The sequence below is a fragment of the Salvelinus namaycush genome, chromosome 4, assembly GCF_016432855.1.
Source record: "Salvelinus namaycush isolate Seneca chromosome 4, SaNama_1.0, whole genome shotgun sequence".
Lineage (NCBI taxonomy): Eukaryota > Metazoa > Chordata > Actinopteri > Salmoniformes > Salmonidae > Salvelinus > Salvelinus namaycush.
In genome coordinates this window covers 61778399-61806164 of record NC_052310.1, presented here as the reverse complement: position 1 = coordinate 61806164, position 27766 = coordinate 61778399, and the positions used below count along the sequence as shown (strand labels likewise).

Genomic DNA, 27766 nt, shown 5'->3' with positions numbered 1-27766 from the left:
ATCGTAAAGTATGTTTTTTCAATATAGTTTTATTAGATTTTTGAAATGCATTCGGGACATTAGGCGTGTTGCGTTGTGTGCCTTTGTTCAGAAAGGAGAGCTTCGCGCCACTTGGCCAGTGTGCTTGCTAATTCAAGAGGGAAAAAACGATGTTCTAAATCCAAACAACGACTGTTCTGGACAAAGGACCCCTTGTCCAACATTCTGATGGAAGATCACCAAAAGTAGGACCCATTTATGATGTTATTTCATATATCTGTCGAACTGTGTACTAGTAGTTTTGCGCCCAGGTTTTGGCCACTCTCTCGCTATAACATAAGCCTTATGTCGTAATGAAGATATTTTTAGAATTCTAACACTGCGATTGCATTAAGAACTAGTGTATCTATCATTTCCTATACAACATGTATTTTTTTGTAATGTTTATGAATAGCTATTTGGTCAGAATAGGTGAGAGTCTAATAGAAATATCCGCACATTCTGGGAAAAAGAAGCTACGTTAGCATAATGGATAACCACTGATTTCAGCTCTAAATATGCACATTTTCGAACAAAACATAAGTGTATGTATAACCTGATGTTATAGGACTGTCATCTGAGGAAGGTTTATGAAGGTTAGTGAAAATTAATATCTTTTGCTGGTTTATTCGCTAACGCTAACGTGCCTATTGCTATCGCTAACGTGCCTTGATGAATGAATGCGGTAGTGTGGTAGGCTATTGTAGTAAGCTAATATAATGCTATATTGTGTTTTCGCTGTAAAACACTTAAAAAATCTGAAATATTGGCTGGATTCACAAGATGCTTGTCTTTCATTTGCTGTACACGATGCATTTTTCAGAAATGTTTTATGATGAGTATTTAGGTATTCCACGTTGGTCTCTATAATTACTCTGGCTGCTTCGGTGCTATTTTTGACGGTAGCTGTGATGGTAGCTGCAATGTAAAACTGATTTATACCTCAAATATGCACATTTTTCGAACAAAACATAGATTTCTTGTGTAACATGTTATAAGACTGTCATCTGATGAAGTTGTTTCTTGGTTAGTTTGGTTGGTTCTTGGTTAGTTAGGTTGGCTTTGTGCATGCTACCTGTGCTGTGAAAAATGTCTGTCCTTTTTTGTATTTGGTGGTGAGCTAACATAAATATACGTGGTGTTTTCGCTGTAAAACATTTTAAAAATTGGACATGTTGGCTGGATTCACAAGATGTGTACCTTTCATTTGCTGTATTGGACTTGTTAACCTTTTGTCAATAGGGGGGCGCCATTTCGACTTTGTAAAAATTCGTTCCCAAATTAAACTGCCTCTTACTCAATTCTTGCTCGTACAATATGCATATTATTATTACTATTGGATAGAAAACACTCACTAGTTTCTAAAACCGTTTGAATTATTTCTCTGAGTGAAACAGAACTCATTCTGCAGCACACTTCCTGTCAGGAAGTGAGATTTCTGAAATCGAGGTCCCTGTTCTAGGGTCAGTTTATAAGTCCCCATGTAAGCTATGGGGCTACATGCACTGCATACGCCTTCCTCTAGATGTCAGTAAGCGGTGAGAATTTGAATGGAGTGGATTGCACCATCTGGGGCACTATAAAAGCTCATGGAACAGAAGTACCGTTCTTTTCAACGGGGCGCCTGGCGCAAGAGGGACATCACAATGGCGTCCTGAAAAGCTTTCGTTTTAGCAGTTCTATATCTCCGGCTCTGATTTAATTTGATTTTTGTCTTAACTTCATAAGGTAGTTAATTTAAACCGACTTATAGCAGTTTATATCAGTTTATTGCGATTTTCTGGAATTTCTTTGTCTTGCGCTATCGCGAGTTGGACACCTCTCCGGTGGATGGCTAGCGTTAGCTGCTATTTCTACAGGAGAAGAGGACATCTTTCAACCAAAAGACGATTGTTCTGGAGAAAGGACACCTTGCCCAAGATTCTGATGGAAGCTCAGCAAATAGTAAGCAGTCTTTATGCTGTTAATTCGTATTTATGTTGACAAATGTCAAATAATAATTCCGCCATGAATTTCGGTGCGGTCTCGCTTTAGCGCACGCTGTATGCGTAGTAACGTTAATTTTAAAAATCTAACACAGCGGTTGCATTAAGAACTAATGTATCTTTCATTTGCTGTCCAACCTGTATTTTTTTAGTCAAGTTTATGATTACTTATCGATTAGAATAGGTGCCTCTCCAAGATGGCGCCGGACAGATTGCTTGAAGTTTTGGCCACTACTCACATTGTATAACCACGATTTGTGCCGCTAAATATGCACATTTTCGAACAAACCCTATATGCATTGTGTAATATGATGTTACAGGACTGTCATCTGATGAAGAATATCAAGGTTAGTCAAAAATTATATATCTTTTGCCTGTTTGTTACGATCGCTAACCTTTGCTGCTGGTAAATGGTTTGAGTTTCTGGCTATTGTGGTAAGCTAATATAATGCTATATTGTGTTTTCGCTGTAAAACACTTAGAAAATCTGAAATATTGGCTGGATTCACAAGATGTTTGTCTTTCATTTGCTGTACGCTGTGTATTTTTAAGAAATGTTTTATGATGAGTAATTAGGTAATACACAATGGTCTCTGTAGTTATTCTAGTTGCTTTGGTGAGAGTTGTGATGGTGGCTGCAATGGTAAACTATGATTTATACCTGAAATATGCACATTTTTCTAACAAAACATATTTATTGTATAGCATATGTTATCAGACTGTCATCTGATGAAAGTGTTTCTTGGTTAGTGGCTATTTATATCTTTATTTGGTCGAATTTGTGATAGCTACCTATGCAGGAAAAAAATGGTGGAGTAAAAAAAGTGGTGTCTTTTGCTAACGTGGTTAGCTAATAGATTTACATATTGTGTCTTCCCTGTAAAACATTTTAAAAATCAGAAATGATGGCTGGATTCACAAGATGTGTATCTTTCATCTGGTGTCTTGGACTTGTGATTTAATGATATTTAGATGCTAGTATTTACTTGTGACGCTATGCTAGGCTATGCTAGTCAGCTTTTTTACTGATGGGGGTGCTCCCGGATCCGGGTTTGGGAGGAACTAGAAGTTAATGTGTGAAAGTTAAATATTTCTAAAAAATATATTTTGAATTTCGCGCTCTGCCTTTTCAGTGGAATGTGGGAGGAGTTCCGCTGGCGGAACGCTGGAGCAGTAAAGGTTAAAGATACACTGGTTCTTAATGCAACCGCTGTGTTAGATTTAAAAAATAACTTTAGTAAAAAGCATCCCATGCAATAATCTGAGACGGCGCTCAGCCATTCTCCTCCATGTTGGAGTCAACAGAAATACGAAATTACATCATAAATATTCCCTTACCTTTGATCTTTCATCAGAATGCAGTGCCAGGAATCCTAGTTCCACAATAAATCGTTGTTTTGTTTTATAATGTCCATTACTTCTGTCGAATTAGCAACTTTGGCTAGCATGTGTAGTTCACGTGTCCATCCAAATTTACGCTAATGAACGAAAACTTCAAAAAGTGATATTACAAATCGAATAAACTGGTCAAACTCAGTTGAGAATCAATCTCTCCAGGGCTTGGTGAATGTCCACATCTACATCCCAGAGGACAGGGGCTACGACTCGAGAGGGTCCTCCGTCCTTCTTGGCCATGAAGATGAATTCTGCCGATGCAGGGGAGGTGGACGTGCAAATGAAACCCTGCTGGAGAGCCTCCTGGATGTACTCCTCCATAGCCTTGGTTTCGGCCACAGACAGAGGGTAGATGCGGCCGTGCAGAGGCACAGAGCCTGCAAGCAAGTTGATGGCACAGTCCCAGGGGCGATGAGGAGTGAGACAGGTGGTGCAGGTCTTGGAAAAAAACCTCCCGAAGATCTTGGTATACCTCTGGGATGTTGGGCTGAAGGACAACCACAGGACTCTCAACCGATGTGGAACCACAGGGAAAGGGTAAGCAGGTCTTCCGGCATTTGGGTGCCCAATCTGTGATTTTCATCCTCGGCAATGAGATTGTGGGGTTATGATGATCGTATGTACGGGTACGGTGATGATGAGGAAGGAAAGGATTTCTTGATGTATGGATTCCAGCTCTTCCTCTCCTCTCTCCCAGAAGGCCGTGGCCCACTCCAACGCCCGTCCGGTCAGCAGAGAAATAACTGTTGCAACCTTGTACTTCTCGGTGGTGGGGGCTCCCATCTGATGGGTGAAACAGAGGGATCACTGGAGTAGGAAGCCACGGCATTTCGATGGAGTCCCGTCATATTTGTCCGGGAGGGACAATCGGGCAATGCTAATGTCGACTCGTTGAAGACACTCAACCATAGTCGTTCGCAAATGAGCCAGCTGGTCGTGGTGTGACGAAGTAGGTGTCCCTGTTCACCGACCATCTGGGAGATGTCTTGATTAACTGCTGCTTCCATTTGTTGAGGTAGTATTCTGTAACGTAGACGCAGGGAGCCAGAAAGCAGGTGCAGTTAGTGAGTTTAATAACAACGAACATGGAACGATTCAAAACAAGAGAAGCGTCTGACATGGAAACAGAAACAATACTACTTGCTGACTGATAACAAAAGAGTGGTAAACAAAAGGAGTACTGAAGTCCAGGTGTGACTGATGATGAGACCCAGGTGTGCGTAATGATGGTTGCCATGTGTGTGTAAAGATGGGTTTCCAGGACCAGTGGTTAGTAGACCGGTGACGTCGAGCGCCGGAGTGGGAGTGGACATGACACCACACCTGTCAGGTGGATGTATTATCTTGGCATAGGTGAAATGGTCGCTGACAGGGCTGTACAGTAAACAAATTTGTGCACAACATTAATCACAAATGGGCTTTTTGTGTGTTTGGAACATTTCTGGGATCTTTTATTTCAGCTCATGAAACATGGGACCAACACTTTACATGTTGCGTTTATATTTGTGTTTGGTATATATTTCTTCTTTCTCTTTTTTAAATATACACTTTTTGAAAGTGTATCTTTGTCTGTTTCCCTCTGCTTCTCTGTGTGTATAATTAGAGGCGTTTTCGCACTCATATGAACAAAGAACAGGAGAAATGATAGGAGGGAGATGAGAGAAATAAGCATGCTTAATTAGAAATCTATTGTTGGGGTAGGGTGTGGCTATGCACACATACACATACAGACACAGACATCACACTGTTTGTCTGTGCACAGATACAAATAGGTCACATGTAAATGAGTCTCACCAGATGAGAGAGAGAGAGATTTGAGGAAAAACCAGTCCTAGTGTCAGTAACAGTGGCGGCCCGTACATTAGGGCGTTAGGGGCAGCGTTTATAAAAAATATATATATACACTACCGTTCAAATGTTTGGGGTCACTTAGAAATGTCCTTGTTTTCCATGAAACCATACATGAAATGAGTTGCAACGTGAATAGGAAATATAGTCAAGACGTTGACAAGGTTATAAAGAGTGATTTTTCATTTAAATAATAATTGTGTCCTTCAAACTTTGCTTTCGTCAAAGAATCCTCCATTTGCAGCAATTACAGCCTTGCAGACCTTTGGCATTCTAGTTATCAATTTGTTGAGGTATTTGTTGAGGTAACCTGACGATGCTTCCTGAAGCATAATGGACTTCTGTACGCCTATGTAAATATTCCATTAAAAATCAGCCGTTTCCAGCTACAATAGTCATTTACAACATTAACAATGTCTACACTGTATTTCTGATCATTTGATGTTATTTGAATGGACAAAAAATTTGCTTTTCTTTCAAAAACAAGGACATTTCTAAATGACCCCAAACCTTTGAACGGTAGTGTATATATTATATAAATCAAGGATTATGTTGTAAATGTCCATAAATGTGTGGTAGATGTATAAATGTTACTGTTTCAAAAATGTATTGTAAAATAAAATTTAAAAAAGCTGTTACAAGCACTGCCCCTCAGTGACCCAGCATTAGAAGCTCCACGGGCACATAGGCTGTGAGAATTGTTTTGCCAGCTATTTGCCGTGAGGGGGAACTGCACCAATGAAATCACTACATTTTTACAGCATAAAGTAAATGGACCGTCATGGGGTGCTCAAATGTCCGTCCATTCAGTCAGAGGGTCTGTTCTAGTCTCCCTCCCAAGGCTTACTTCCGAATGTGAGACTAGAGCTGCTCTATCAAGTAAAGATTGAGCAAAAGCAAAAAGCAAATGGCAATTACCTTGTAAATAAATAATCATAACAGTCATGGGAGCCTGGGACCTGATAAACCGGACATCTACATCCAACAAGTGTCGAAGGACAGATGAATAAACTAGGTAGAACCTTTTCATCGTGGATCTGGTAGGACAAAAAAGCTGTGGCTGGCCAATTGTATTGTTTCCCCATGGTGTTCATCATGTTCTACTGTGGCTGACACGGCGACATGTTGTGTGGACTAAAACAGCATAAAACCAGGTGTATCACAAAGCATGATCAAATTAATTAACCAGCTACAAAAAAAAACAGAAATATTGAGAAATAGTTTGTTCAATTTTGGGGTAAAATTACCAGTTATCTACCTTTGATAAGCACCTATCAAGCTATAGCTAGCTGGTAGCTTGCTAGCTAGTTAGCTCGCATGGCAATTTCAAGTCTATCTCAACTATATAATATCTGACTAATTTAGAAGCATTAAGTTATTACAGAATGAAAGTTAACTGGTTAGTGCATCATGCTTTGTGACATTATCCCCAGTTAGATAATGTGTTTTCACTTATTGCGTCTGCATGCTTGTTGAGTTCTCCCTGGTGCACTTGTTCGTTCATGAGCTGGCAGCTCGTTCTAAATAGTATAATCTAATCCAGGGATGGGTAACTTTGAAGAGGGTGGAGGCCACAAAAAATCTGAACTCATCATGAGGGGCTGCAGTAGTTCACGGGTCTGCGTACCCACATCCACACCATTTTTTAATGAAAAATGTTTAGCCATTTAGCAGATGCTCTTTTCCAGAGCAACTTACAGTAAGTAGTCCATTCATCTTAAGATAGCTAGGTGGAACAACCACATATCACAGTCATAGTAAGTACATTTTTCCTCAATAAAGTAGCTATCAGCAAAGTCAGAGCTCGTAAGGGAGGGGGGGGGGGTCAAGTACGAGTGTTAGTTCACGAAAGGTATAATTATTATTTTTACCCAGGCATGCATTCAGAGCCGGCCCTAACTTTTTGGGGGCCCTAAGTGATTTTTTTTGCATAACAGTGGCAGAATGTGCAGCAGTGGTCATTACATTTTGTATATGAACAAGTGAAATATGTGTAGTTTGAAAACTTGGCATCATATTTCTGTCATGCTGCTTTGTTGACAACTCCTACACCCCCCCCCCCCCCCCCCCCCCACACGTCTTGATCATTCAGCCATTCAGTGGCCAACACTGGTCAGTCAATAGATTCTTTCAGGAATGACAATAATGAGCTGTCAGTTATTAAGATGTCAAACAAATGACACATTCTCTTGTTTATTTTTGTGTTCCGCTCCTCTCCAAAGTACAATCTGTGTGTTTGAGTGTGTGTGTGTGTGTGTGTGTGTGTGTGTGTGTGTGTGTGTGTGTGTGTGTGTGTGTGTGTGTGTGTGTGTGTGTGTGTGTGTGTGTGTGTGTGTATGATTTATAAGGTTAAAATCAAGGTCCTCTATCATATCATAGTTATTACAATCGATGTTACAATAGTTGCAACAATCGCAAATAAATGAATCACAAATAGATAAACAACCCCAAATAAACAAATTCACAGTTGTCTTCCGGACCTCCGTTCTCAACTATTTGTTATAGAATGTCACGTATCATTGACGTATTAAATGAGAGAGGGAAGCTAAGAGACAGGAGAAACCCCTGAAGAGGGGGCACTTTTAGAGGAGAGGAAGCAGGAATACAGAACTAAAGTTTTATAGTATGTGACATTTTGAAAAAAGCGAGTATGTCATACTTATTTCAGCTTTGACAACAGCTGATAATCAGATATGGGGCTATGCTACCAAAATTAACCAACAACGCAATCGCGCATGATGCATTCTCAGCATGCTTAAATAGAATGTTTTATAATATGTGAATTTTCCAAAATGTTGTATGGTGTAAATGCCAGGATGTTATAGTAATTTCAGGTCATCTAGTAGAATTCAATGCACACTTTTCCACAATGCGTTGGAAGAGTTGGGTTGCAAGTGATATAGTTGGCCCTAGTTCTCTTCAAATAGCCAAACAACCAAACTAGCCTACTTAAAACCCCCTAAAGTCAATCTCCGTGCCCCTGCTGAAATCTAATTGGCATAATAAACAAATCCCCATAAAAATCAGTCAGTTTAAGCTAGAAGATATAAGGTTATTTTGCATTGGATGCATGTCAATCCACCACATCCGCCTATGTCGCACTTCTGCATCTGCAGTGAAAGGTGACAGAGCTAAAGCGGTGTTTGTCAGACCATGAGACATCCCGAAAATCGGTCTCCTAACAAAATCGTCTATAGCGTCCGAAAGGTTTGGCCTAAAAAACCTCTATGGAAAGATGAGACTCTCACGAACATGATGGTGTTCTCCGTTTTGCTCTACGACCCCCACAAGTGTCTTGGAGACTCGTCTGAAGTCGGTACAGCCGTTCTGCCAACTTCTGTCTATGGCGTCCGAACAGTTTGAGCTACACATTAATATGACTCCTCTGTGGCAGACTCTCACATACATGTACATGTCGGTTATTTTGCTCTAGGACGCCCACAGGCCTCACAAGACTCGTCTGAATGTCCCCGGTACCAGTTGAAAAAATTAATGGATGTATATATGGAGATTGTTTAGTGCCAAAAATAAGGAGTTAAGTACATGTAGCAAAAAAAAGACACTTCAGAACACACTATCTGTTGTTCCATGTAGTGAATCTGTTATTCAATGTCTTTGTATGGGCTAATAGCAGTAAGGCCAAAAATATATTTTCATCAAATATACATGTTTCTACAACTTCATTAGAGTCCACCTGTGGTAAATTCAATTGATTGGACATGATTTGGAAAGGAACACACTTGTTTTTATAAGATCCCACAGTTGACAGTGCATGTCAGAGCAAAAACCAAGCCATGAGGTCGAAGGAATTGTCTGTACAGCTCCGAGATAAGATTGTGTCGAGGCACAGATCTGGGGAAATATCTGCAGCATTGACGGTCCCCAAGAACACAGTGGCCTCCATCATTCTTAAATGGAAGAATGATGGTTTGGACCACCAAGACTCTTCCTTGAGCTGGCCGCCCGGCCAAACTGAGCAATTGGGAGAGAAGGGCTTTGGTCATGGAGGTGACTAAGAACCCGATGGTCACTCTGACAGAGCTCCAGAGTTCCTCTGCGGAGATGGCAGAACTGGTACTGGTCCCATGTTTCATAAGCTGAAATAAAACATCCCAGAAATGTCCCATATGCACAAAAGGTTATTTCTTTCAAATGTATGTGCACAAATTTGTTTTCATCCCTGTTAGAGAGGATTTTATTATTTGTCAAGATAATCCATCCACCTGACAGGTGTGGCATATTAAGACGCTGATTAAACAGTTGTTATTAAACCCACTATCTGCACCTGCTTCCTGACTCCCTGCGTCTACGTTACATGTGGCATATCAAGAAGATGATTAAACAGTATGATCATTATACAGGTGCACCTTGTGCTGGGGACAATAAAAGGCCACTCTAAAATGATCAGTTTTGTCACACAACACAATGCCACAGATGTCTCAAGGTTTCAGGGAGCATGCATTTGACAAGCTGACTGCAGGAATGTCCACCAGAGCTGTTGCCAGACAATTGAATGTTCATTTCTCTACCATAAGCATGCGTTGTTGTTTTAGAGAATTTGACAGAACGTCCAACTGGCCTCACAACCGCAGACCACGTGTAACCACGCCAGCTGAGGACCTCCACATCCGGCTTCTTCACCAGCGGGATCATCAGAGGGGGGATGGAGGGGTGCGGAGGAGTATTTCTGTCTGTAATAAAGCTTTTGTTGGGGAAAAACTCATTCTGATTGGCTGGGCCTGGCTCCCCAGTGGGCCTAATTAATTAATTTATATTGACTGATTTCCTGATATGAACTGTAACTCAGCAAAATCGTTGAAATGGTTGCATGTTGCGTTTATATCTTTCTTCAGTATAATTTATTCTGGTTTCACTAATAAATATGTTGAAATTGAACCAAATGATCTGTTTCTGTCTTCAGTCCTTTTTAAATGGGATAGATGAGCTATATGGTCTATGGTTTAGGTCGAATATGATAATCTGCCTATAACCAGCCTGAGTAAGGCTATAATTCCATTCCTATTCTATTCAGAGTTTAGATAAATTAATGTAATTGGAAATTAGCTATTATCAATCTGGTTATTGCGATGCATGTTTGTTGAATTTACTCAGCCAGTCAGGAGCCGTTGTGGCCGTGGCATACGACATACTTACTAAACGGTACGTGCAAAATAGTATGCGATGGTAAGTACATAGTATGCACTTTAAGTATGTAGTACTCTAGTATGGGTATTCGGCCACGTCTACAGAGTCTGTTTTGTTTTGACACTATTCGTGAAGGATTTGAAGGAGACATACACATGCACATAAAAATAATTATGCACATATTAATACTCTGAGGTATCGTAGGAGGTATCACTCTGTAGGACACATACAGGGAAGGAAGACCAAAGGATAAGATAAGAGAGAGACATGAAAGGAGAAATGCTAAGACAGGTTAAGATACAGAGAGAGAGAGAGAGAGAGAGAGAGAGATGATGAGAGAACTGGACAGAGATAGAGGGATGATGAGAGAGAAGGAGACAGAGAGAGAGAAGGGGACAGAGATAGAGGGAGGATGAGAGAGGAATGGACAGAGACAGAGGGAGGATGAGAGAGAAGGGGACAAAGAGATAGAGGGAGGATGAGAGAGAAGGGGACAGATATAGAGGGATGAGAGAGAGAAGGGGACAGAGATAGAGAGATGAGAGAGAGAAGGGGACAGAGATAGAGAGATGAGAGAGAAGGGTACAGAAAGATAGAGGGATGATGAGAGAGAAGGGGACAGATATAGAGGGATGAGGAGAGAAGGATACAGAAAGATAGAGGGATGATGAGAGAGAAGGGTACAGAGATATAGAGGGATAAGAGAGATAGAGGGACGATGAGAGAGAAGGGGACAGAGATAGAGGGACGAGAGAGAGAAGGGGACAGAGATAGAGGGATGAGAGAGAAGGGGACAGAGATAGAGGGATGAGAGAGAAGGGGACAGAGATAGAGGGATGAGCGAGAGAAGGGGACAGAGAGATAGAGGGACGATGAGAGAAATGGGGACAGAGATAGAGGAGTGATGAGGTAAGGGGACAGAGATAGAGGGATGAGAGAGAGAAGGGGACAGAGAGATAGAGGGACGATGAGAGAGATGGGGACAGAGAGATAGAGGGACGATGAGAGAGATGGGGACAGAGATAGAGGAGTGTTGAGGTAAGGGAACAGAGATAGAGGGATGAGAGAGAGAAGGGGACAGAGATAGAGGGATGATGAGAGAAGGGAACAGAGATAGAGGGACGAGAGAGAGAAGGGGACAGAGATAGAGGGATGAGAGAGAAGGGGACAGAGAGATAGAGGGATGAGAGAGAGAAGGGGACAGGATAGAGGGATGAGAGAGAGAAGGGGACAGAGATAGAGGAGTGATGAGAGAGAAGGGGACAGAGATAGAGGAGTGATGAGGTAAGGGGACAGAGATAGAGGGATGAGAGAGAGAAGGGGACGGATATAGAGGGATGAGAGAGAAGGGGACAGAGAGATAGAGGGATGAGAGAGAAGGGGACAGAGAGATAGAGGGATGAGAGAGAAGGGGACAGAGATAGGGGGATGAGAGAGAAGGGTACAGAAAGATAGAGGGATGATGAGAGAGAAGGGGACAGAGATATAGAGGGATGAGAGAGAGAGAGAGAGAGAGAGAGAGAGAGAGAGAGAGAGAGAGAAGGGGACAGAGATAGAGAGATGAGAGAGAGAAGGGGACAGAGATAGAGGGATGAGAGAGAGAAGGGGACAGAGATAGAGGGAGGTTAATATCTGGTTCAGTGAGGGGTTAACTAACACGATCACAGCAGGAGACGACACAGGGGAAGATGAGAATAGGAATGAAGGGATGGTGAGGGGGGTGTGTGTGTGGAGACGGACTGAGATAACCCATTTCACCTCCTTGAAAGTAGTGAGAGAAATATTGAGAGAACCCTTTTCAACTTGTAGACAAAAGATATGAAGATTAAAAAACCTGAGAAACAGTGACAGAGATTGAGAGGGTGCCCATTTACCCACTAGACTAGTGTCCTTGGTTGTTTGGCAACAAAACCGGAGAGTGCTATGAGGAACTATGAGGAAAAACAGACGGGTTTGACTTAGATTGATGACAACATAAAAACGATATTTTGTCTCCAATGTTTATTGAAAACATAAATAAATGTGCACAATGAGCACTTGTTGTCTCTCAAATACATCGTTACAGTTGGTTAGCTAGCTAGCGAATTTTAGCCATATTAGCATTTACCTGAAATCAGTCAAAACACCTCAAGACAAGGGCCTCCCGAGTGGCGCAGCAGTCTAAGGCACTGCATCGCAGTGTTGCGGCGTCAATACAGCCTGGGGTTAGATCCCAGGTGCTGTCACAACAGGCCTTGACCTGGAGTCCCATAGGGTGGTGCACAATTGGCCCAGCGTCGCCCGGGATAGGGGAAGGTTTGGCGGGTTGTGACAGCACCTGGGATTGAACCCCAGGCTGTAGTGATGCAGTGCCTTAGACCACTCGGGAGGCCCTTGTCTTGAGGTGTTTTAGACTGATTTCAGGTCACTTGGCTCATTGCGCTCTAGCGACTACTTGTGGCGGGCCAGGCCCCTGCAGGCTGACTTTGGTCGTCAGTTGAACGGTGTTACCTCCGACACATTGGTGCAGCTGGCTTCCAGGTTAAGCGAGCGGGTGTTAAGAAGCGAGGTTTGATGTTTCGGAAGGACGTATGACTCGACCTTCGCCTCTCCCAGCCCGTTTGGGAGTTGCACGGATAAGACAAGATTGCAATTGGATATCACGAAGTTGGGGAGAAAAAAGGGGGTAAAATTACAACAACAAAAAAATATATATAAACAAAAAATATATAAACAATGGTATCAAGAACAAGATGAAACTAGTTGAAACGAGTCACTTACGATTCTCCACGTGGCAGTTTCTTGTCATTGTCACAATAACTCACTGACTTCTGCCCCATTGAAGCCTGCAAATTGTTTTCGTGACATTGTTAGCTAACCCATCTACAGAGCGGAAACACAGACAAAGACAGAAAAAGAAAATACAAAAAGAAGAGAGAAAGGAGAGAGAGAAAAGAGCCCTGGAAGGTAGAGGTGTTCCAAACTCTCAGATCCTTTATGTGACGTTAACACACACTGACACAGCGCCAGACACATGTACCCACACAGACACACAAACACAACACGAAAGACACATTTCTATCATTGCACTCAATTTGACACCTGCGCGACAGAGAAGGAGTGTTGTGAAAAGAAAGAGTGAGGGAGAAATAGAGAAAGGGAGAGAAAAAGAGAAAGAAGAGTGAGAGAGAGGGAGGAGGAGAACTGTGCCAACAGATCCTCATCATCCCTCTCCTCCACTCCATTCCTCACCTCCACTCCATCCCTCTCCTCCACTCCATTTTTCTCTTCTCTCCTCCACTCCATTCCTCTCTTCTCTCCTCCACTCCATTCCTCTCTTCTCTCCTCCACTCCATTCCTCTCTTCTCTCCTCCACTCCATTCCTCTCTTCTCTCATCCACTCCATTCCTCTCTTCTCTCCTCCACTCCATTCCTCTTCTCTCCTCCACTCCATTCCTCTCTTCTCTCCTCCACTCCATTCCTCTCTTCTCTCCTCCACTCCATTCCTCTCTTCTCTCCTCCACTCCATTCCTCTCTTCTCTCCTCTCCATAAGACAGTTCAGCAAAGGTGGACAAGAATTCATGCTATACTTTTTGTAACATGTTCTTTCTCTCGTTTCCTCTCTCTCTCTCTCTCTCTCTCTCTCTCTCTCTCTTTCTCCTCCCCTCGATCCCTCACACTTTTATTTTAAAGATAATAAAACAATACCACAGTAATGTCTGCAAAAGCACTACAGTAAATACTACAGTATACTACAGTAATATCTGCAAAAACACTATAGTAAATACTACAGTATACTACAGTCAACAAAAACACTACAGTTTTTTAACTATAGTGATACTACATTATTTATACTAAAGTAAACTCAAGTATTTTTTATGTGGGGTCCTCTCATTTCCTTAGGACAGAGGTGAACAGCATAACTGCTATACTTTGTATGACATGTTTTTTCTCTCTTACTTTTCTCCTTCTTCCTCCCCCTCTCTCTCTCCTCGCTCTCCTCCCCTCCATTCCTCTCTCCTCTTCTCCCTTCAGGGCAGTGCAGAGACAGAGGTGGACAGGAATAAGTGCTGTACTTTGTGTAATATGTTCTTCACGTCGGCTATCGTGGCCCAGTCTCACTACCAGGGAAAGACTCATGCTAAGAGAGTACGACTGGTACTGGGAGAAACACCCAGCATACCTACTGCTACCAACAGCCCTACCACCACAGGTAACACAGATACACATATAGGTTTGCACACTCACTCACACATGCGTGCACCCCACACCACCCCCCTCCCCCCAAACGCGCACACGCACACAGACTGATTGAACTGTTTATCTGTTTACATATGTGTGTGGATTTATCTTTTAGTGACCTCCTCCCTGTAACACACACACATTCACCCAGTTTATATTTCATTTGTGGTAAAACAACAACTCTCATATATCACTCAACGAAGTGTGCGCGCGCGCGCGCGTGTGTGTGTGTGTGTGTGTGTGTGTGTGTGTGTGTGTGTGTGTGTGTGTGTGTGTGTGTGTGTGTGTGTGTGTGTGTGTGTGTGTGTGTGTGTGTGTGTGTGTGTGTGTGTGTGTGTTTGTGTGTCCATGTGTATGCGTACGAAACACAATCCAATCCATTTAACACACATCAGACCAAGGTCATAACCAACACAGCCAACAGATGTAATGGAACTGACCCATTTGACTACCTGTGTGCCAGAACAACAGAGTGCCTTAGGGTACAATGTGCTATTGTACACTGTTCTTTGGATGCTTTAGGTTTGTCCTTGCCATTCACATATGCCTGCAAGTGTTTAAGGTAAAGTTTAGACATTAATTCCCGAATTTTTAAGGTTAGTTGAGGTTAGGGTTTACGTTATAGAGACTTAAAACGAAAATATAAAAAATGACTTTCTATCACTGGATTCCAAACATGCAACCTTTGGAATCAGAGGCAGATGCTTACGCCCATCCACCATCCTCATGCACAATGCCCTAATAAAACCAAAACCTCCTTGAAGGTAGCAGTGCTCCTGGTTGCCCCTAGTGGCCGGTTTCCACATCATCTCCCAACGTTCTCAGACATTGATGGACGCTTTAATCCGTAATACCATAGGGAAACAGCCATGTCCAATCTCAGTGCCCAATAGCTTGGGCAGCATTTCAGCTACAACCTATCTCTCTCCTTCACCTTCGCTCTCTTTCGCTCTCTCGCTTTCTCTCTCTCTCACCCACCAGACACTCAGTTCATTTGGCCTGTCCACAACCCCTATTGGAAACCAGCTCTCAACCCTGAACTGACCAATGTTTCTATTGGATTCCACTTTACTCCGAACACGCCAACATAATCCCTGTTAACCACCAAGGTCATTACCAGGGTGTTAAACACTCACTCACAGACATGCATTCATACAGACACGCACACACAGAGAGAGAGAGAGAGAGAGAGAGAGAGAGAGTACAGAGAGAGAGAGAGGAGAGAGTAGAGAGAGAGAGTACACAGAGAGAGAGAGTACAGAGAGAGAGAGAGAGAGGAGAGAGGAGAGAGAGAGAGTACAGAGAGAGAGAGAGAGGAGAGAGAGAGAGAGAGAGAGGGAGAGGAGAGGAGAGAGTAGAGCGAGAGAGAGAGGAGAGAGTAGAGAGAGAGAGTACAGAGAGAGAGAGAGGAGAGAGTAGAGAGAGAGAGTACAGAGAGAGAGAGAGAGAGAGGAGAGAGTAGAGAGAGAGTACAGAGAGAGAGGAGAGAGTAGAGAGAGAGAGTACAGAGAGAGTAGAGAGAGAGTACAGAGAGGAGAGAGTAGAGAGTAGAGAGAGTACAGAGAGAGAGAGAGAGGAGAGAGTACAGAGAGAGAGAGAGAGAGAGAGAGTACAGAGAGAGAGGAGAGAGTAGAGAGAGATAGAGAGGAGAGAGTACAGAGAGAGTAGAGAGAGATAGAGAGAGAGAGAGACAGAGAGAGAGATAGAGAGAGAGTACAGAGAGAGAGAGGAGAGAGTAGAGAGAGAGAGTACAGAGAGAGAGAGAAGAGAGTAAAAAGAGAGAGTACAGAGAGAGTAGAGAGAGACAGAGAGAGAGAGAGAGAGAGAGAGAGAGAGAGAGAGAGAGAGAGAGAGAGAGAGAGAGAGAGATAGAGTACAGAGAGAGAGAGAGGAGAGAGTAGATAGAGAGAGAGAGGAGAGAGTAGAGAGAGAGAGAGAGAGTAGAGAGAGAGAGAGAGAGAGAGAGAGAGAGAGAGAGAGAGAGAGAGAGAGAGAGAAGCACACAGCCAAACCAGTGTCTAGGAAGTGGCATGCATTTACAACAGAAACAAATATATAGAAAAGGAAGTGATCACTGCAGATAGTATTGGATGATAATGAATGTTTGGGTTAACTTTGAAATAACTTTGTTCTGAATCAAGTCAAAGTTTATTGGTCGCGTTCACAGATTTGCAGGTGTTATAACAGGTGCAATGAAATGCTTACGTTTCTAGTAGTAGAATGTCTCACAAATACAATACAAATATACAAGTATACAAATATTCCAAAAATCTAAACAAGAGGTCAAAAAATGACAGAACAGGTCCAATTAACAAATCTATTTCTTGAATGTCAGTTCGATTAGCTCACACACACACACACACAACGTGTCAGTTTGTTGAAGGCACTTTCAGGGAAGTTGCCAAGGTTTAGTGACAGACAGACCTGGGAGGAAGGAAAGAATGAAAGAGAGAGAAGAAAAGTGGAGGAGGATGGAAGGATAGATCAGGAGAGATTAGAATCAAAAGTAACCTTCAGCACACACACATATCTCTCTCTCACACACACACATATCTCTCTCTCACACACACACACATATCTCTCTCACACACACACACATATCTCTCTCTCTCACACACACACACACATATCTCTCTCTCACACACACACACACACACACACACACATATCTCTCTCTCACACACACACACACATATATATCTCTCTCACACACACACATATCTCTCTCTCACACACACACACACATATATATCTCTCTCACACACACACATATCTCTCTCTCACACACACACACACATATCTCTCTCTCACACACACACACATATCTCTCTCTCACACACACACACACACACATATCTCTCTCACACACACACACATATCTCTCTCTCACACACACACATATCTCTCTCTCACACACACACATATCTCTCTCTCTCACACACACACACACATATCTCTCTCTCACACACACACACATATCTCTCTCTCTCACACACACACACACATATATCTCTCTCACACACACATATATCTCTCTCACACACACATATATCTCTCTCTCACACACACATATCTCTCTCTCACACACACATATCTCTCTCATACACACACATATCTCTCTCACACACACACACACACATATCTCTCTCACACACACACACACATATCTCTCTCTCACACACACACACATATCTCTCTCTCACACACACACACATATCTCTCTCTCTCACACACACACACAGACACACACACACACATATCTCTCTCTCACACACACACACATATCTCTCTCTCACACACACACACACATATCTCTCTCTCACACACACACAGCTCTGTCTCACACACACATATCTCTCTCTCACACACACACAGCTCTCTCACACACACACATATCTCTCTCTCACACACACACAGCTCTGTCTCACACACACATATCTCTCTCTCACACACACACAGCTCTCTCACACACACACATATCTCTCTCTCACACACACACAGCTCTGTCTCACACACACATATATCTCTCTCACACACACACAGCTCTCTCACACACACACATATCTCTCTCTCACACACACACAGCTCTGTCTCACACACACATATCTCTCTCTCACACACACACATATCTCCCTCTCACACACACACACACATATCTCTCTCACACACACATCTCTCTCTCACACACACATATCTCTCTCTCACACACACATATCTCCCTCTCACACACACACACACACATATCTCTCTCTCACACACACATATATCTGTCTCACACACACATATCTCTCTCTCACACACACATATCTCTCTCTCTCACACACACACACACACATCTCTCTCTCACACACACACACATATCTCTCTCTCACACACACATATCTCTCTCTCACACACACACACAGCTCTGTCTCACACACACATATCTCTCTCACACACACACAGCTCTCTCACACACACATCTCTCACTCTCACACACACAGCTCTGTCTCACACACACATATCTCTCTCTCACACACACACACAGCTCTGTCTCACACACACATATCTCTCTTTCACACACACACACAGCTCTGTCTCACACACACATATCTCTCTCTCACACACACACACAGCTCTGTCTCACACACACATATCTCTCTCTCACACACACACACACAGCTCTGTCTCACACACACATATCTCTCTCACACACACACACACACAGCTCTGTCTCACACACCCAGATCTCTCTCTCACACACACACACACACAGCTCTGTCTCCCACACACATATCTATCACTCTCACACACACACACACAGCTCTGTCTCACACACACATATCTCTCTCTCACACACACACACACAGCTCTGTCTCACACACACATATCTCTCTCTCACACACACACACACAGCTCTGTCTCACACACACATATCTTTCACTCTCACACACACCGCTCTGTCTCACACACACATATCTCTCTCTCACACACACACAGCTCTGTCTCACACACACATATCTCTCTCACACACACACACAGCTCTGTCTGACACACACATATCTCTCTCTCTCTCTCACACACACACACACACAGCTCTGGCTCACACACACATATATCTCTCTCACACACACACAGCTCTGTCTGACACACACATATCTCTCTCTCTCACACACACACACAGCTCTGTCTGACACACACATATCTCTCTCTCACACACACACACACAGCTCTGTCTCAAACACACATATATCTCTCTCACACACACACACAGCTCTGTCTGACACACACACATATCTCTCTCTCACACACACACAGCTCTCTCTCACACACACATATCTCTCTCTCACACACACACAGCTCTGTCTCACACACACATATCTCTCTCTCACACACACACACAGCTCTCTCACACACACACATATCTCTCTCTCACACACATACAGCTCTGTCTCACACACACATATCTCTCTCTCACACACACACACAGCTCTCTCACACACACACATATCTCTCTCTCACACACATACAGCTCTGTCTCACACACACATATCTCTCTCTCACACACACACATATCTCCCTCTCACACACACACACACACATATCTCTCTCACACACACATATCTCTCTCTCACACACACACACACAGCTCTCTCACACACACACATATCTCTCTCTCACACACATACAGCTCTGTCTCACACACACATATCTCTCTCTCACACACACACAGCTCTCTCACACACACACATATCTCTCTCTCTCTCACACACACACAGCTCTGTCTCACACACACATATCTCTCTCTCACACACACACATATCTCCCTCTCACACACACACACACATATCTCTCTCACACACACATCTCTCTCTCACACACACACACACATATATCTGTCTCACACACACATATCTCTCTCTCACACACACATATCTCTCTCTCTCACACACACACACACACACATATCTCTCTCTCACACACACATATCTCTCTCTCACACACACACACAGCTCTGTCTCACACACACATATCTCTCTCACACACACACACAGCTCTCTCACACACACATCTCTCACTCTCACACACACAGCTCTGTCTCACACACACATATCTCTCTCTCACACACACACACAGCTCTGTCTCACACACACACATATCTCTCTTTCACACACACACACACAGCTCTGTCTCACACACACATATCTCTCTCTCACACACACACACACACACACACACAGCTCTGTCTCTCACACACATATCTCTCTTTCACACACACACACAGCTCTGTCTCACACACCCAGATCTCTCTCTCACAGACACACACACAGCTCTGTCTCACACACACACATATCTCTCTCTCACACACACACACACAGCTCTGTCTCACACACCCAGATCTCTCTCTCACACACACACACACAGCTCTGTCTCACACACACATATCTCTCACTCTCACACACACACAGCTCTGTCTCACACACACATATATTTCACTCTCACACACACAGCTCTGTCTCACACACACATATCTCTCTCACACACACACACACACAGCTCTGTCTCACACACACATATCTCTCTCACACACACACAGCTCTGTCTGACACACACATATCTCTCTCTCTCTCTCACACACACACACACACACACAGCTCTGGCTCACACACACATATATCTCTCACACACACACACAGCTCTGTCTGACACACACATATCTCTCTCTCTCACACACACACACAGCTCTGTCTGACACACACATATCTCTCTCTCACACACACACACACAGCTCTGTCTCAAACACACATATATCTCTCTCTCACACACACACAGCTCTGTCTGACACACACATATCTCTCTCTCTCACACACACACAGTTCTGTCTCACACACACATATCTCTCTCACACACACACACACACACACACAGCTCTGTCTCACACACACATATCTCTCTCTCTCTCTCTCTCTCTCACACACACACAGCTCTGTCTGACACACACATATCTCTCTCTCTCTCACACACACACAGCTCTGGCTCACACACACATATCTCTCTCACACACACACACAGCTCTGTCTCACACACACATATCTCTCTCACACACACACACACAGCTCTGTCTGACACACACATATCTCTCTCTCTCTCACACACACACAGCTCTGTCTCACACACACACATATCTCTCACTCTCACACACACAGCTCTGTATCACACACACATATCTCTCTCTCACACACACACACACAGCTCTGGCTCACACACACATATCTCTCTCACACACACACACAGCTCTGTCTGACACACACATATTCTCTCTCACACACACACACACAGCTCTGTCTCAAACACACATATATCTCTCTCTCACACACACACACAGAGCTCTGTCTCACACACACATATCTCTCTCTCACACACACACACAGCTCTGTCTCACACACACATATCTCTCTCTCACACACACACACAGCTCTGTCTCACACACACACACATCTCTCACTCTCACACACAGAGCTCTGTCTCACACACACACATATCTCTCTCTCACACACACACACAGCTCTGTCTCACACACACATATCTCTCTTTCACACACACACACAGCTCTGTCTCACACACCCAGATCTCTCTCTCACACACACACACACAGCTCTGTCTCACACACACACATATCTCTCACTCTCACACACACAACTCTGTCTCACACACACATATCTCTCTCTCACACACACACACAGCTCTGTCTCACACACACACATATCTCTCTCTCACACACACACATATCTCTCTCTCACACACGCACATATCTCTCTCTCACACACACACACATCTCTGTCTCACACACACATATCTCTCTCTCACACACACACATATCTCTCTCTCACACACACACATATCTCTCTCTCACACACACACAGCTCTGTCTGACACACACATATCTCTCTCTCTCACACACACACAGCTCTGTCTCACACACACATATTTCTCACTCTCACACACAGAGCTCTGTCTCACACACACATATCTCTCTCTCTCTCACACACACACACACTTCTATCTCTCACACACAAACATCTCTCTCACACATACCTCTCTCACGCACACACATCTCTCTCTCCCACACGCACATATTTCTCTCTCACACACCTCTCACACACATCTCTCTGACATGTGCACACACACGTAAGCACGCACACACTCTTTCACTCAGGGAGGAGAGCTTTTCCCTCAGTCCCCTCAGACACACAGACAAGGTTATAGCTGCAGTAAGATGTAATAATTTCCCTTCAAAATTCAACCTATTATGGATGAACGTCTATTTGACGCTTAAATTCTGCGTGGTTACAGGGTAAATTGTGTGTGGTTACAGGGTTAATTGTGTGTGGTTACAGGGTTAATTGTGTGTGGTTACAGGGTTAATTGTGTGTGGTTACAGGGTTAATTGTGTGTGGTTACAGGGTTAATTGTGTGTGGTTGCAGTATTAAAGCAGAAACAACTCAAAGGGTTACGTTTAGGTATTAATTCCGAGTGGTTGGGGCTATGACTGGGGAAGGCTTAAAACAAAATAATTAAAATAATGCACTGTTTCCATTAAATATGATCAAGTATTCTCCCAGCTTGCTAGAGCATTGTGAATTATGCACTCCGGTTCCAAGCATCACTGTAACGGCTTTCGTCGGTAGAAGGAGAGGAGGACCAAAGCGCAGCGTGGTATGTATCCATATTTATTAGAATACTTCTTCAAGACGAACAAAACAATAAACAGACGAAAACCAACGAAGCTACAGTCCTGAACTAGAGAACATGGAAAAGATGAACGCACGAACAGGAACAATCACCCACAAACCAACAGTGAAAACAGGCTATGGTTCCCAATCAGAGACAATGCAAAACACCTGCCTCTGATTGAGAACCATATTAGGCCAAACAACAAACCCAACATAGAAACACAAAACATAGAATGCCCACCCAGCTAACGTCCTGACCAACACCTAAACAAGGAAAACACAAACGAACTATGGTCAGAACGTGACAGTACCCCCCCCCCCCACCGCACAACCTAAACCTATAGGGGAGGGTCTGGGTGGGCATCTCTCCCCGGTGGCGGCTCTGGCGGTGGACGAGGACCCTACTCCACCATTGTCTTTGTCCACCTCCTTAGCGTCCTTTGAGTGGCGACCCTCGCCGCCGACCTTGGCCTAGGAACCTTCACAAAGGGCCCCACTGGACTGAGGAAACTCCTCCGGACTGAGGGGCAGCTCATGACTGAGAGGTAGCTCATGACTGAGGGGCAGCTCATGACTGAGGGGCAGCTCATGACTGAGAGGTAGCTCATGACTGAGAGGTAGCTCATGACTGAGGGGCAGCTCATGACTGAGAGGTAGCTCATGACTGAGAGGTAGCTCATGACTGAGAGGTAGCTCATGACTGAGGGGTAGATCAGGACTGAGAGGTAGCTCCGGACTGAGAGGTAGCTCTGGATTGAGAGGTAGCTCCGGACTAAGGACAGCTCCGGACTGAATGGCAGCTCCGGACTGAATGACAGCTCATGACTGGAGGGCCGCTCATGACTGGAGGGCAGCTCTGGCAGCTCCTGACTGGCGGGCGGCTCTGGCGGCTCCTGACTGGCGGGCGGCTCTGGCGGCTCCTGACTGGTGGGCGGCTCTGGCGGCTCCTGACTGGCGGGCGGCTCTGGCGGCTCCTGACTGGCGGGCGGCTCCTGACTGGCGGGCGGCTCTGGCGGCTCCTGACTGGCGGGCGGCTCCTGACTGACGGACGGCTCTGGCGGCTCAGGACAGACGGGCGGCTCTAGCGGCTCAGGACAGACGGGCGGCTCAGATGGCGCTGGACAGACGGACGGCTCAGATGGCGCTGGGCAGACGGGCGGCTCAGATGGCGCTGGGCAAACGGGCAGCTCAGATGGCGCTGGGCAGACGGGCAGCTCAGACGGCGCTGGGCAGACGGGCAGCTCAGACGGCGCTGGGCAGACGGGCGGCGCTGGGCAGACGGGCAGCGCAGGCGACGCTGGGCAGAAGGCAGACTCTGACCTGCTGAGGCGCACATTAGGCCTGGTGCGTGGTGCCGGAACTGGTGGTACCGGGCTGTAGACACGCACCTCAAGGCTAGTGCGGGGAGCAGGAACAGGGCACACTGGACTCTCGAGGCGCACTATAAGCCTGGTGCGTGGTACCGGCACTGGTGGTACCGGGCTGAGGGCACGCACTTCAGGGCGAGGGCGGGGAGAAAGAACAGTGTGTACAGGGCTCTGGAGACGCACAGTAGGCCTGGTGCGTGGTGCCGGAACTGGTGGTACCGGACTGGGAACACACACCACTGGGCGAGTGCGGGGAGGAGGAACAGGGCGTACTGGACTCTGGAGACGCACAGGAAGCCTGGTGCGCGGTGTTGGCACTGGTGGTACTGGGCTGGGGCGAGGAGGAGGCACCGGATATACCGGACCGTGAAGGCGTACTGGAGCTCTTGAGCACCGAGCCTGCCCATCCTTACCTGGTTGAATGCTCTCCGTAGCCAGACCAGTGCGGGGAGGTGGAATAACCCGCACTGGGCTGTGCTGGCGAACCGGGGACACCATGCGTAAGGCTGGTGCCATGTACACCTGCCCGAGGAGACGCACTGGAGACCAGATGCGTTGAGCCGGCTTCATGGCACCTGGCTCGATGCCCACTCTAGACCGGCCGATACGTGGAGCTGGGATGTACCGCACCGGGCTATACACACGTACAGGAGACACCGTGCGCTCTTCCGCATAACACGGTGTCTGCCCGTACTCTCGCTCTCCACGGTAAGCACGGGAAGTTGGCGCAGGTCTCCTACCTGACTTCGCCACACTCCCCTTTAGCCCCTCCCCCAATAAATTTTTGGGGTTTCCTCTCGGGCTTCCTTGCCAGCCACGTTCCCACGTAACACCGGTTCCCTTTCGCAGCTGCCTCCGCTCTCCTAGGTGCCTCCACCTGTTCCCATGGAAGGCGATCCCTTCCAGCCAGGATCTCCTCCCATGTGTAGCAACCCTTTACGTCCAACACGTCTTCCCAAGTCCATTCCTCCTGACATCGCTGCTGCTGCTGCTGCTGCCGCTGCTGCCCGTTACCACGCTGCTTGGTCCGAGTTTGGTGGGTGATTCTGTAACGGCTTTCGTCGGTAGAAGGAGAGGAGGACCAAAGCGCAGCGTGGTATGTATCCATATTTATTAGAATACTTCTTCAAGACGAACAAAACAATAAACAGACGAAAACCAACGAAGCTACAGTCCTGAACTAGAGAACATGGAAAACATGAACGCACGAACAGGAACAATCACCCACAAACCCACAGTGAAAACAGGCTACCTTAATATGGTTCCCAATCAGAGACAATGCAAAACACCTGCCTCTGATTGAGAAGCATATTAGGCCAAACAACAAACCCAACATAGAAACACAAAACATAGAATGCCCACCCAGCTCACGTCCTGATCAACACTAAAACAAGGAAAACACAAACGAACTATGGTCAGAACGTTACAATCACGAATGCTGGGCAATCATTTAAATGTTTTTGTGAGAGCCGAGGAAGGCATATATCAACGTTCTCAGGACCTTTCCAAATGTCCAACATCGCTGTCTATTTCTAGTGATCAGGCTGGAGAGCTATCTGTCCAGCCAGAGATGTAGAGAGAGGTAGAGAGTGGAGGATGAAACGATGGAATGGGAAAAGGGCCATTAAGTACCTCTGCCTCCCCTCTCTGTCAATTTTTATTTTATTTATTTAACCTTTATTTAAACTAGGCAAGTCAGTTAATAACACATTTTTATTTACAATGACTCACCCTGCCCATGTCTGCTCGGTCTGTAAGTGCAGTCCTCCTCCTCTTCCTTCCTCCTCCTGTCAATCTCTTTCTCTCTCTTTCTCTCAGTTCAATTCGTAGATGCTATATTGGCATGGGAAACATATGTTTACATTGCCAAAACAAGCTCTCTCTCTGTCTATCTCTCTCTTTCTCTCTCTCTCTCTCTCTGTCTCTCTCTCCCCCCTCCCATTTTCATTGTCATGCACTCCAATCCCTCTGTAAAAAGCACTTCCTTCTGCTTTACTGTGCACAGATATTGAAAAAAGCGAGTGATATAAAAGGAGGGTGGAGAACAACAAGGTCTCTCTCCCTGTTGCTGCTCAGCATATGTTGTTCCTTTGAACTGGCAGCACATCGAACCCTACTGTTGCTCTCACAGCCAAAACCGCACGCACACACACACATACACACACACACACATACACACACGTACACACAGACAAGCATGCAGGCAAGCACAATCTCGTACTAGCTTTTATCTCAAATACACACACACACTCTTCCTTTGTCTCTCTCTCTATATATATTCCCCCTCTCACAACTACTTCATCTGTAGTTCTTGTCTCCTCTCTGGAGGACAGGAATTAATCATTCTCTCTGTTTCTCTCCATATATCTTGTGTGTGTTTGTGTGTGTGTGTTTTTTTTGTGCGTGCGTACGTGCATGCATAAGTGTATTTGCCTGCGTGTGCTTGTGTGTGTGTATGTGTGTGTGTGTGTGTGTGTGTGTGTGTGTGTGTGTGTGTGTGTGTGTGTGTGTGTGTGTGTGTGTGTGTGTGTGTGTGTGTGTGTGTTTGGATGTGTGTGGATTTGCGTATGTGTTTGCGTGCGTGTGTGCATATGATTGTGAGTTGGTGAGAGGTACAGAGACACAGCCCTAGATACTGTAACTATGTGAACAAGGACCCATTTAGCCAAAGTATTTCTAACTAACGAGCTCACGGCATTACCAACAAATGCACACACTCCTCTCTCTCCGTGTTCAAAAACACACACCTAAGCAGGGTTGGTTGAGGTCACTTTCTTAATCTAATCAGTTACAGTTACTAGTTACCCGCCCAAAACTGTAATCAGTAACGTAACTTTTTGGATTACCCAAACTCAGTAATGTAATTTGATTACTTTCCCCGTAAGAGGCATTAGAAGAAGACAAAAATGTATGTTACCAATTGAACCACATCTATTGCAGGATAAATCAATGTTAAAGTTTACATACTGTAGCTGGCCATATATGGATGTTACATTTTAATTTATGTGTTGGTTATGTAGGCTTCTTATAACCCATCGCTTTCTACTACATATAACAATACGATTAAATTGTATCTTTACATTAAAAACCAAAGTCTAACAGAATTCCAGTCATTCCAGTAAATGTTATACCCCTTGATCTGCAAGAATAGGACTTGGAAATATGGATGTATAGATTAGTCAAATTGTTTTACCTGAGCATAACCCCAAAACGAATGACTTATTAGCCAGCCCTACTCTGTTGTTTATGATGTGGTTGTCATGGAGGACTGATTGCGCTAATTGATTCAAGTTGAAAAAGTAAATGCTGCGCTCATGGAATGGCATGCTTTGAGCACTACTGAAAAGTGCTATTTACATGTGAAAAAGTAATGCCATATGCTGCATTTGCTATAGGCCTATTGTTTACCTTCTTGTTGGTGACACTTTGATATCTTGATTATATGCAGCTGTTTAAAGGGCAAATCCACAGATGAAACAATAACAAAACGGTCACCCCACCTCTGTTTTGGTAAAAAAAGCTGAGGGATGGGCCTGGAGAAATGTAACCACTCTCAGATTAATTGACAGAGC

General features: G+C 44.7%; 1 protein-coding gene across 1 annotated transcript in view; it reads left to right on the top strand.

Annotated features, from left to right (window-relative positions):
• The window catches only part of zgc:171482 (zinc finger protein), a 96988-nt gene that overhangs the window by 14813 nt on the left and 54409 nt on the right, over positions 1-27766 (top strand). The window contains exon 3 of the mRNA XM_038990873.1: positions 14407-14605. Coding sequence (XP_038846801.1) covers positions 14407-14605 — 199 coding nt within the window. The remainder of the gene's footprint in view (positions 1-14406; positions 14606-27766) is intronic.